Consider the following 12838-nt stretch of genomic DNA (forward strand, 5'->3'; position numbering starts at 1 on the left):
AAGAAAAGGCGAATCAGAGCACATTATTCTAAGCTCACCTGAGGCTATCAAGAATCGATTCTGGCACATAAGGCTCACCGCGTATATGTTAATGATACTCTATTGATCTTTTATGTACAGTTTCCGCGTTTGCCCCTCGAGCTGTCGACGAATAGAGAGAAACTCGTGACCTAAGAAACCTCTGATTGTCATGATAATATGCGGATCAAGGGTGCAATACGATCACCATAAAAGAGCCAATAAGAAAAATTCCTCAAACAAAAAAAATTCTCACTTGTCCCAACGGCTACTCTAAAACATTAACATTTTTGCATTAAAAAAAAGAAAACGATTTATTCGTCAAGATAATAAAAATAACACAATATTGCTATAAATACAAATTTTTCAAAATTGAAAATTTTCTCTTCAAATTACTCTCTAATTCAAATTAGTAAACATTTTTACTAATTCAGATTTAGAGAGTAATGAAAAGTTCTTTAAATTATAGATAATAATTTTTTTGTTTCCAATGTAAATAATAGGATGCAAAAAAATATATTTATGACAATAAAGAATAAATATGAATTATAAATAAACATTCTAAAGAAATATATATGAACTAATGAGTTTCATTGAGATATAAATTTATGTTTTTTTTTATCCACACGCAACTACAATATTGGGTGGACATTTAATGGCTTGGTTCAAAATTAATGTTCATATTTGTCATGTGCGCAAAGAAAAATAGCAATAACACGATTCAGCTTGCGCAGTTGCGCGCCACAAAAACTTTCTCTTCTCTTTGTCCTACAAATATTGTTGGCAAAATGTCACGAGAGGGTTACAAATAAAAATGTCACCTGGTTTTACCGATATAATATCGATCCCACAAGTATATTCTTCGCAAAGATCTATATCTGATACAAAGATCGTGTTGTTAAGACAAAATTACGTGGAAAAATTTTCCCACCAACATGAGAACAATACAGATTCCAACAGGTATTGTTTTTTTTTGTTTTTTTTTTTTTTTGGGAGGAAAAAATTTAACATAGTACAAATTTATTTGTCTTATTTGACACTTTTTTACTTGACCTCTCTCTCTATTATTAACATAACTTTCATTGGTATTGAAAATTAATCACGAAATTATTCAAAATCATCAGCAATGTTTAAAGTGAATTCCAAGGATATTTGAAAAAAAAACTGAAAATTTTTTTTTAATAATTTTTAAATTTTTATTTCAATTTTTCAGGGTGTCTAGTTTTTTTTTATTTCAATAATTTAAAGTTAAATTATTTCATTTCATTTTTATTTAAATTAGAATTTGGGGGCAAAATCAAGAAAGAAAAAAGAAATTGGAGAATTTTAGAAAAATGAAAGGGAAATAAAAAATTTGAAGAAATTAAAGAAAAAAATTGAGAATTTTTAAGAATTAAAAGAAAATAGAATTTGAGGGTAAATTAAAAAAAAAAAAAGATTCAGAAAAAATCGAAAAAAAATACAAGGAGAATTTTAGAAAAATTAAAAGAAATAAAATATTCAAAGAAATTGAAAAAAATAGATAAATTTAGGAATTCCAAAAAAAACCGAGAATTTGATGGAAAAAGAGGAAATGAAAACAAAATAGAAAAATTAAAAAAAATACAATTTTAAAGACAATAAAATTGAAAAAATAGAGAATTTTAGAAATTTACAGTACCAAAGTAGAATTATAAACAAGTAAATTCTTTAAAAAGTATAAATAAATAAATTTTAAGATTCTGAAAGACAAAAAAAAATTCGGATAACAGAAGTTTGGATAATAAATGTTTTACGGTTTGGATAACAGACGGTTCGAATAATCGAGGTTCCACTGTATTCTTAAACAAATTTTAATTAAAAATAATTGTAATTATCTCATATTTTCTAAAATTTTGAATTAAAAAAAAAAATTAAAATTATGAATTACATCAATTTTAAAAAATTTTTGTATTTAAATAAATTACAATTATGAAATATTTGATTATTAAAAAATTTTGGGAAAATAAAAAACCGAAAATTTAAAATAATAAAATTGTATTAGAAAAATAAATTTCCGGTTGAACAAACAATTTTCCTGATTAATTTAATTCCCACTTTTTCCAGTAACTAAACACCCTGATTTTTGTATTCTAAATTTACTCCAAATTACAAAATAAAATGTAAAAAAAAAAAATTCCCATCATAGAAAAAAATTAAACTTTCAAGTCATTTTATGATTTAGAAATATTTCAAAGATTAGATAGCAGATTGTAAATACATAAGTATATGTATGCATATAGTGATTTTGAATGAACCATTTAGGAATTTTATTTTATTTTAGACGGATGAAGGAACACGTGTAATTATATTCAAGAACTCAGCGTGAAATAAAGACAATGTACAAGAGATTTGAGGTAATAATCATGTCACGGTCATAGTGTCATAAAAAGATATTACTATTCACTATATATATATATGAACACGCGTGTCTAGGAATTCGAAGAGAAGAAAGTCGGCTATTTAAATGTTTTGACCACAATTTAAGAGACAGAGAGAGAGAGAGAAAACTGTCAAACGCTTCGTGTACACATCATCTCATCAAAATGCTTATAAACTAATCAATAGATATTGCGAACAAACGAATGTGAAATCACTGTCCATTTCAACCTAGTCATTTGTATAAAAGTATATACTCTTCCTTTCATAAAATTTTTTTTTTTTTTGCAAATTACTGTAATATTCATTATTTTTTAACGGCTCCAAAAAATGTATATAATTTTCATTTAGCAAAATTTATATCTCGCCAAAATCGTTTTTTTAAATTTTAATTACTGTATTAATTATTTTTAAATAATAATCGAAAAAATTATTTAAAATCAAAAGAATAAAGTCTTCATCTAAAAAGAAACAAAAATTATATTATTTTTTATTGAAAAATAATAAAATAAGATAAAAATTTTCGATTTTTTGCTTTCTAAGTTTTGTGTCACTTTAAACAATAGGAAAATCAAATTCAATTTAACATTGCTAGAGAGATGTTTTCGATAAAGAAAAAACAAATATTACTTCCAACAGGACAGGTACATGATGGATTGATTTTTATTTGTCAATGTTTCTTCTTTTTCTTCCTACACCCGATTAATGGTCAAGAACTTGGAGAATGTAAAATGAAGATTTACGACTTTATATGCGGCGCGTCTTTTGAAAATTGTTTGTAATTACTTTCTCTCTAAGATAGGCGTTGTTACACTGAGGTCAAGGTGCTTAGATGAGAAATTCTTCACTGAACTTTCAATGCATATTTTACATTATAAGGCAATGTAGTCAAATTAATTGTCCAATTATTACTCCTTAAGTGCTCAATATTTACTTTCAATAAAAAAAATAAAAACGATTTTACTGATAAAAAATAATTAATCATTTTAATAAAAACGAATCTAAATAAAAAAAGTTTTTGGAATAGTTTTAAGATTCTAGTATTGGAATAAAAAATCTATTAAATTCTAAAATTATAGATGATAAATTTTCCGAATTTATTAGATAAAGAAATGTTAACTCAATTATAATTCGATTCTAAATTAAGAAAATAAATATATATCAAATAATTCATTTTATATGCAATCAATTTGAATTGAAAAGATTGTGAAAGTTAACAATGGAGATTGATTTTTTTTATTAAAATGAGCTCCTGAAGAAGTGAGCAGTGACGGATATAATAAAATAAGACATTTCCAATGGAGGAATTTAAAACAATCAATCAGATGAGTTGCAATTCATTGGAAATAATCCTTTTATCCAATTAAATTAAAAATATGTTTCTCCTACGCGATTTTACAATCCTGTCAACAAAACAGTTGGCACTGTTTAGTTTATCTGGTGAAAATAAAAGAAAGAGAGAAAGAGTGTCGTCAATTGACATATACTATATATATATATATATACAATTAGATCTATTAGATATGTCCTAGGCCTTTTTGCTAGAAATCTCTTTTCGACTGTCGATGTACGACGTTTATTGCCATTTCTACTCTCTACTTTATAAACCAACAGCCACATAAGCCATAATGAAATAATCGTTTTTTTTATAAAAATTTTAAAACGGCACGAATTTCAGTGAGATTATTTTTCCTGATATACGTTATACAATTGTTAATCTTTAAAAACATCATTTTTTAAAAATTCATTCACGAAATTTACATTTTTATCTATAGATATTTATTTTATATAATAAGTAGCAAAATTAAACGCGCGCCAAATTGAGTATTTACTTATTTGTTATAAAGAAATTAAAGATTAATATTATCAATAATAATTTAATTTATTAGAATATTATTACATATTAAATGATAATAATGAAAATTATATGTTTACAGGCCTCGAATTACACGACTTTTTCCGACTTTTTTCAAAAATACGACTTTTATCGACTTATTTTAATAAAATGCGACTTTTTTTTACATTTGAAAAGAAATGTAAATAAAATACATTTTTTAGTATAAAATGTAGATCTTCTTCAGATCTTCTTCAATTCAATTATTTAACAAATTTTGAACTAAAATGATTCTTCACTAAATTAATTATTTTTAATAATTTTAATGAAATACATCACAAATTCAATAATATCAAAATTATTTTTCAATTAAAATTTTTATGAAATTGTTTATAATTTATTATAATTATACTTTAGTACTCTTGTACGAAAGGGCATTGCCCGTATATATATATGTAAATAAATAAATAAATAATTTAAAAAAAATATATCACAATTAAATTGCTTTATTTTTTAAAACATTCAATTCAAAATAAACTAAAATTCAATTATTACCCGAAATTTTAATTCAAAATCAATTAAAAATCCAATAATTATCCAAAATTTTCAATTTAAAATTTAATTATTTACCAAGTTTTCAATTTGAAATGAAATAAAATTCAATTATTTTCTAAAATTTATATTCAAAATTAATTATCCAAATTTTCAATCAAAAATGAACTTAAATTAAATTATTATCCAAAATTTCAAGTAAAATTCAATTATTTCCCAAAATTTTCAATTCAAAAAGAACTGAAATTCAATTATTTTCCAAATTTAAAATCAAATAAAATTTAATTATTCTCAAAAATTTGAATTCAAAATTAATTGAATTTTCAATAATTTGAATTTAAAAGCATCTAAAATTTAATTATTTCCAAAATTTTCCATTGAAAATTTTGTTTTTTTTTGAAATTTAAGAATTTCAATTATAACTCTAAGGAAATTCAATTATTTTTAACTATTTTAATAATATTCTTTGAAATTTCAACTATCTGAAACCATTTTTCAATTAAAAATGATTTTTAAATTATTGTATTTTGTCCGCATTTTCTAATAAATTTTTAGTGAAATCATCTAATATTTTAATTAAAAATCACTTAAAGTTGCAATTAATTTCAAAAATCTCTATTTTAAATCTTTGAAAATTCAATTAAATTTAAAAAATGTTTTCCAAAAAAATATATCACAATTAAATTGCTTTATTTTTTAAAACATTCAATTCAAAATAAACTAAAATTCAATTATTACCCGAAATTTTAATTCAAAATCAATTAAAAATCCAATAATTATCCAAAATTTTCAATTTAAAATTTAATTATTTACCAAGTTTTCAATTTGAAATGAAATAAAATTCAATTATTTTCTAAAATTTATATTCAAAATTAATTATCCAAATTTTCAATCAAAAATGAACTTAAATTAAATTATTATCCAAAATTTTCAATTCAGAATGAACTGAAATTCAATTATTTTCCAAATTTAAAATCAAAATAAAATTTAATTATTCTCAAAAATTTGAATTCAAAATTAATTGAATTTTCAATAATTTGAATTTAAAAGCATCCAAAATTTAATTATTTCTAAAATTTTCCATCGAAATTTTATTTTTTGAAATTTAATAATTTCAATTATAACTCTAAGGAAATTCAATTATTTTTAACTATTTTAATAATATTCTTTGAAAATTCAACTATCTGAAACGATTTTTCAATTAAAAATGATTTTCAAATTATTGTATTTTGTCCGCATTTTCTAATAAATTTTTAGTGAAATCATCTAAAATTTTAATTCACAATCAGTTAAAATTCAAAAATTATCCAAAATTTTCAATTTAAATTTTAATTATATACCAAGTTTTCAATTTAAAATGAAATAAAATTCAATTATTTTCTAAAATTTATATTCAAAATTAATTATCCAAATTTTCAATCAAAAATGAACTTAAATTAAATTATTATCCAAAATTTCAAGTAAAATTCAATTATTTCCCAAAATTTTCAATTCAAAAAGAACTGAAATTCAATTATTTTCCAAATTTAAAATCAAATAAAATTTAATTATTCTCAAAAATTTGAATTCAAAATTAATTGAATTTTCAATAATTTGAATTTAAAAGCATCTAAAATTTAATTATTTCCAAAATTTTCCATTGAAAATTTTGTTTTTTTTGAAATTTAAGAATTTCAATTATAACTCTAAGGAAATTCAATTATTTTTAACTATTTTAATAATATTCTTTGAAAATTCAACTATCTGAAACCATTTTTCAATTAAAAATGATTTTCAAATTATTGTATTTTGTCCGCATTTTCTAATAAATTTTTAGTGAAATCATCTAAAATTTTAATTAAAAATCACTTAAAGTTGCAATTAATTTCAAAAATCTCTATTTTAAATCTTTGAAAATTCAATTAAATTTAAAAAATGTTTTCCAAAAATTGTTTGATAAATTATTTTTAGTTCTGTAAAATTTAATAATTGTTTGAAAATTAACAATATCTTTTGAAACTTAATTATTTCGAAAAATTTCAACTTTAACCCTTCGAAATGGATTATTATTAAAAAAAAATATTTTTATTTAAAAATGTGTAAAATATTTTTGTTGAAATAAAAAAGAAATCCACTTTTTTTGGAATATAAATCGACTAAAACGACTTTTTTTGTGTCTTTAAGTTGATTCGAGGCCTGTGTTTTTATAATTAATATTTAATAGGTATTCGTTGGCCCCTGGTACCTTAAAAATTAATTTTTCAAAATAAATTTTTTTCAAATTACTATCTTGTACGAAATTTCCAGGCGCATTTTTTTTCTCATCATAAATTTTTTGTATTTGTATAGAATTCTTGAATTAATATACAACTTTAAAAAAAATTTCGTTGGTAAACGTTGTGTACTTCAGCTTCGTGAATTGAATTTTCGAATTTGGAATTTTAAAGAAACTTATTCCGAAATTTGGAAACACAATTATACAACTTTGGCAAAAATGAGAAAAAGAATTGTCAAAATTTGACACGTCATAAGATTACTATTCAAAAAAACACGTAAAATCAGAAAAGGCCAACTTCAAGTTAGGACAGAAGGACAGACCAAGCATTTTATTATTATATAATTTTTATTATTTGTATTATTATTTGAAAAATTAAAGGAGATTCTTTTTTTTGCGAATAAATATTTTTTTACCATTTGAAATTGGTTTGTAGAGGGTTATAGATACGAAAAAAGTACAGACCTCGTTAATATAATAATCATAGAAAGTGAAAATGCGTTAAAGAGAGAAATTTCTAATTTGAATGTAACTTAATGATTTTTCACCCTAGGGTTTTTGGCGCAACTTGACGAGAAATCACCGAGATTATACTATATATGAAAATGTCTATTTATGCGTGTATGTATGCCTCTAATAAAAGGTGTACGCGTATAGTTTGACTGATACTTTTATATATACATCTCCTGCGGCACACACCTATACTGACAGTCGATAGAAACGTGAGAAATCGTAATTTCTTATTCAATCTACAATTTAATCTTCCAATTGCTCATGCAATTCACACACAATAAAGAATTTCCCAGAATTATGATCTATTTTGTGTTAATATTTATTACTTTAATAATAGAGTTGAATTCCCTAATGATATAAACATTTCCTTTATTTCTCAATAATATTTTTCATTTTTCAGAGACGATTCAATTAAGTATTATAATTTATTAAATGTCATCGATTTATTTTGTAATTATTTTCACGAAAAAATACTACTTTGATTTAATTTTAAAATAATAATTTTAAAAATGATTTTAAAAAAATAGTATTCGATGCAGTCAAGTACAATGTGAAAATTAAAAAAATCTATTTTATAATAAGAAATAATTGAAATTGTGTAAAATATTTAATCAATTGCAAATAAATTCGTCTGTGCAATAAAAAAATTTAAAAAAGAAATTCAAATTTTTGAAATAGATTCATATTGGAATAAGTAATATAAGAAAATAATTTAACAGATTTTTTATTTTAAAAAAATTATGAGAAAATATATTTCTAATTGCGATTTTGAAAATATCAACGTTTGATAAATTTATATTTTATATAATTTTTATTTTATACCATTTTACGACACTTTCCCTATTTTGAATTTAGATATGCGAAAGGAAAAAAAAAATTGCGCAAAATATTCCTCACGACAGAAATATCAACTTGGAATATAATGAAGTTGTATTTTCACTCTTTGACTTTAAGTGTGAAAAGTTGACGATATAAAATAAAGTTTCTGAAATTTCAAAGGATCAATTAACTGAGAATTTTTTTTTTTTCAAACAGGAAAGATGCGCCTGTCCCGATAAAAACTGAAATGTATTTGAACATCATTCAAGGAGGTGAAAACGGTTCTTACGAAGGAGGCTATAATTATTATTATTATTATTTTTATTATTATTATTAATTTTTTTTCAGGTACTTTTCTCTCTCCGCGTGAGCAAAATCACATAAGGAACCTGTCAAACTTTACGAACATAAAACATAAATTATATTTATATTTAAAATAATATTTTAACCGGAAAATTCGATTTTTAAGAAAAATTAAAAAACAATAATAATAAAAAAACAAATAAATTTAAAATATTTAAAATACTAGAAAGTATTGTAAAATATTAAAAAATAACTAATTATTCAAAAAAAAAAAAATTTTCAATTTTTTTGGAAAATAATTTAAATTAGTCAAAAATTGCATTTAATAAAATATATAGTACAAATTAAATGGATTTAAAAACATAAGTTATTAGGGCGAATATTTTTCAACTGATTTTGGTGAAAATGAAAATTCTAAAAAAAAATTCCCGTGTAATAAAGAAGAAAGTAATTGTTTATTTGCATATTTTTTTTTTTTTTCGTTTCACTTGGACCGGATTATCGATTTACTTTACGGATACTACATGCGAAAGAAGAAAGTTGTTCGCAATCTGCCTAAGGGCATTTGTCCTCTCCAAATTTGAATTTCATTATTTTTTCACTAACACGTGTCGAATCATTGCCCGATTGTATTTAAAATAGGAAAAAAAAAAAAAAAATTAACATAAGTCTAATTAGCATTTCTTTATAGCTACAACAGTTGCATGCAAAAATCAGTGTCAATATAATCTCAATTTCTTTCAATAAAGAAAAATTCAATTTTTCACTTTCTAAAGAAAAATTATAATTCTCGATATTAAAATATGTCTTTTCAAATTAATTATCTTCAATATAATTATAGAATGAAATTAAAGAAATTTTGCAATTTATTCAATTACTTATTTTAACTCTATAGTTACTATAATTAGACCAGAATTAGTTGATTGATAATTTTACAATTATAAATTTTCTATTAAAATTTATTTTATTTGTATAAAAAAAAATGAATTTTTTTTTTTATGGAAATTCCATTTATATAATGGAATTAAATTTCAATTAACCCAATTTCTTCGACAGTAAAAAAAAGAGAGAAAAAGTTTTGAATTATCGAAAGAAATTATTAAAATATTACCAAGGAATATATATATATTGACATTGAAAAACATAATGCTAATCAGACTATGGCAATTTTCACTTGCAACCGCATTGAATCCAATTTATTCAAATAGGCAATTACTTAATGTTGAGATATTTTCCTTTCCTTAGAAAGAAAATCAACAAACACGATAATCGTTTATTAAATTAGCATTAACACAATTTTATTCAGAATGATGATACTTTGTGGAATGTCTCCGAAAAAAAAAAACTTTCAGGTATCACACAAATCGATGACAATTCACGTTTTTTATTAACCCACTTTCGGGACGAGGAACTCGCTTTATATTCTTTATAAAATTTGACACTTATTATCATATTATCAAAATATAACGCAGATTATCCAAAAATTGTCAAAACAAAGAACAATCACACACTAACACTTTTTTTCAATTATTTATAAAATTACCATCACCTCAAGCGATAAAAAAAAAGAAATTATTTTTCGAAATAGAAATTACAAAAATTTTGCAAAACGTTTGAAAAATAAATTTTTCAATTAAAATTTTTAAAAATTAATATTACATGATAAATAATAAATAAAATTTTATCGATTATTATTTTGTAATTTTCTTTTTATCATTGTAATAGTAAATTTTGTTTTTAATTTTAATTATTATATTATTTCTATATATATTTTTTTAAAATAAAATAGTGTAAATAAATAATTAATACGATGTGTGTTGGTAGAAGAAAAAAATCGCAACAAGTTGAAAACGATCGATAGAGAAATACGGAAGAAGAAAAGAGGGAAAGTAAAATTAAAGTACGAAGCGATTATTGAGCATATGAAGTGAAAAAAAATGATGATTTCTGTACTCACCAAGCGCATGATGCTGTCTGTGCTCTCACCGAAGAGAATAACTGCTTTTACCAGAAGAAGATGATCTGGTCTGTGGCAGCAAAACAGAAAGCAAGAGGTGGGATCGCGTCCAAATAATGAAGGTGGTAAAGGTAAATGGCATAATACTTCGTACTTTCGTTCATCAGAAGACACTTTCTGTGAATGAGACCAAAAGATAGCTGGAAGCAATCCAAATTCCTTCTCCCTTATCTTCTTCTACCTTAAAAAAAAGAAATTATAAGAATCCCGCAACAATAGACACAATTGTTTTAAAAATTTGTCGATTTTATCAAGGTGATTAAAAATTTTTTTATTCAAATTTCCGGTTGATAAAAAGTGGGGAGAAATTTTTTTTTTAAGTTATTCACTTTAATTGTAAAATTATTTTAATTTTAATGGCCCGCCATTTATTATTTAATATTAAGAATTTCTAAAATAAAATTTTTTTTAAAAATCTGATTCGGCTTGTTTAAAATTCATTATATTTATATATTATTCAAAATTAACGATACTGAAGTACGCAATGTTTATATAAACGATTTTTAAAGAAATAATTTTTTAAAATGAAAAATTCTATAATTTTTTGCCTAAAAATTAATTTTGTATTAAATAAATAAATAAATAAATATTTCTTGTAGTTTTCATTAATCAACAAATTATATAAAAAAAATATTTTTTAGGCAAAAAATTATAGAATTTTTTATTTAAAAAAAATTATTTCTTTAAAAATCGTTTATATAAACGTTATGCGTACTTCAGCTTCGTAAAATTAAAAAGACAGAAAAAATATTTACCTATGAATCCTCTTGAAATTTCTTGCTTTATGAAATATTGTAACTGTGAACAAAAAAACTTTCAAACAAATATTTAAAAAGATTTATTATTTATATAAATATAAATTTACAATTTTTATAAAAAATACACTTATTTGGCAATAATTATAACTGTAAACAATTTTTTTAAAAAAAATTAATAATTGAAATAAGTTACGTACCTTAAATATTTCATATTTTTGTTTCATATCAAAAACTTTTAACATTTCTTCAAAATGTTTATACACTTTTTTAATTTTACACAAATTTTCACCCTAAATTTTCATAAATTTCTCGTTACTTTGGAAAAATCGATAGATATATTAGTTTTATATTTTTGAGCGCAAAATAAAAATGATTGATAAACTTTTCAAAATTAAATAAATATTAATGATCAATCAATTTTTCGATATGCACGTAAAATATTATGAAAGAAATATTAACAATAACAATTAATTAATAATGAACAAATATTAAGAAAAAAACAAGGAATTTCGGAATTCCGCAACGGAATTTCATTTTCGGGTTACAAACACGTGTTATTCGTTAACAATTAATGAAACGCGTTTTAGGTTATATTCATTATAATCCATGAATAAAAGTTAATGAAAATTTAATTAATCGTAAATACTTACTTTTAGGGATTAATTATTGATTATCACCTTGATCCTTTGTTTCCTTCCCTTTATTTTTGTCATCACAAGTCTAAATTTTCCATTATTGCTGATCATCTCAAGACGCCGGTAGAGCGGTCCACGTGAAAATTTCTTCATAACTTCCCAGCAGTTATTAATTTGTTTTTCTTGTAATAATTAAAGAGTAATTAGGCTCTAAACTGTTTGTAAAATGATAATCCTGATCTCATGTTGAAAAGAACAATTATTCACACAAAAGCAACTGAAATTTGCGACATATACAATCGTTAAGATTCCGATTCAAATAAGAAAAGAGACACCTGTCGGTAAAATATAACATCACTTACACTTTAAGCTCCCATGGTAATTCATAGGAGAGAAAGCCTCATAGTAATTTAAAGTAGGTATTTATTTTACCAACATGTGTCGGTAAATTATACTAATGTATCGATAAATAAAATATCTGTACTAAACGATATCTCGATTACGTCACACTGATTGCTCAATAATAACAATAACATACTAAAAAAAAATTAAATAGAGAAATATATTTAAAATCATCGAGAGATTAAGACATACGATATGTTTGATAAAATAATAAGATTTTTATATTAAAAAAATAGATTGTATTTTGTATTACACGTGTGAACCACGTGACCCAGTATATAAAAGCAAACATTATATCATCTTATCGGAGACGATTACTCGATTTGTCGAAAATAA

At 22.6% G+C, this 12838-nt stretch overlaps 1 protein-coding gene across 5 annotated transcripts in view; it reads right to left on the bottom strand.

Annotated features, from left to right (window-relative positions):
• LOC127288568 (myb-like protein K) overlaps positions 1-12838 on the bottom strand; it is a 39270-nt gene that overhangs the window by 25105 nt on the left and 1327 nt on the right. Inside the window, exons 2-4 of one of the 5 annotated variants that reach the window (XM_051316098.1) lie at positions 12116-12282; positions 11463-11520; positions 10648-10888 (exon numbers count right to left, since the gene is read on the bottom strand). In XM_051316098.1, coding sequence (XP_051172055.1) covers positions 10648-10656 — 9 coding nt within the window. In that variant the 5' untranslated portion in view covers positions 10657-10888; positions 11463-11520; positions 12116-12282. Of the gene's footprint in view, positions 1-10647; positions 10889-11462; positions 11521-11662; positions 12078-12115; positions 12410-12838 lie in introns of those variants that run through there. The other 4 variants (XM_051316097.1, XM_051316096.1, XM_051316095.1 and 1 more) reach the window with 4 other exon arrangements.

Source organism: Leptopilina boulardi, unplaced genomic scaffold, assembly GCF_019393585.1.
Source record: "Leptopilina boulardi isolate dan_hultmark-lab unplaced genomic scaffold, ZJU_Lbou_2.1 LbouV2_392, whole genome shotgun sequence".
Taxonomy (NCBI): domain Eukaryota; kingdom Metazoa; phylum Arthropoda; class Insecta; order Hymenoptera; family Figitidae; genus Leptopilina; species Leptopilina boulardi.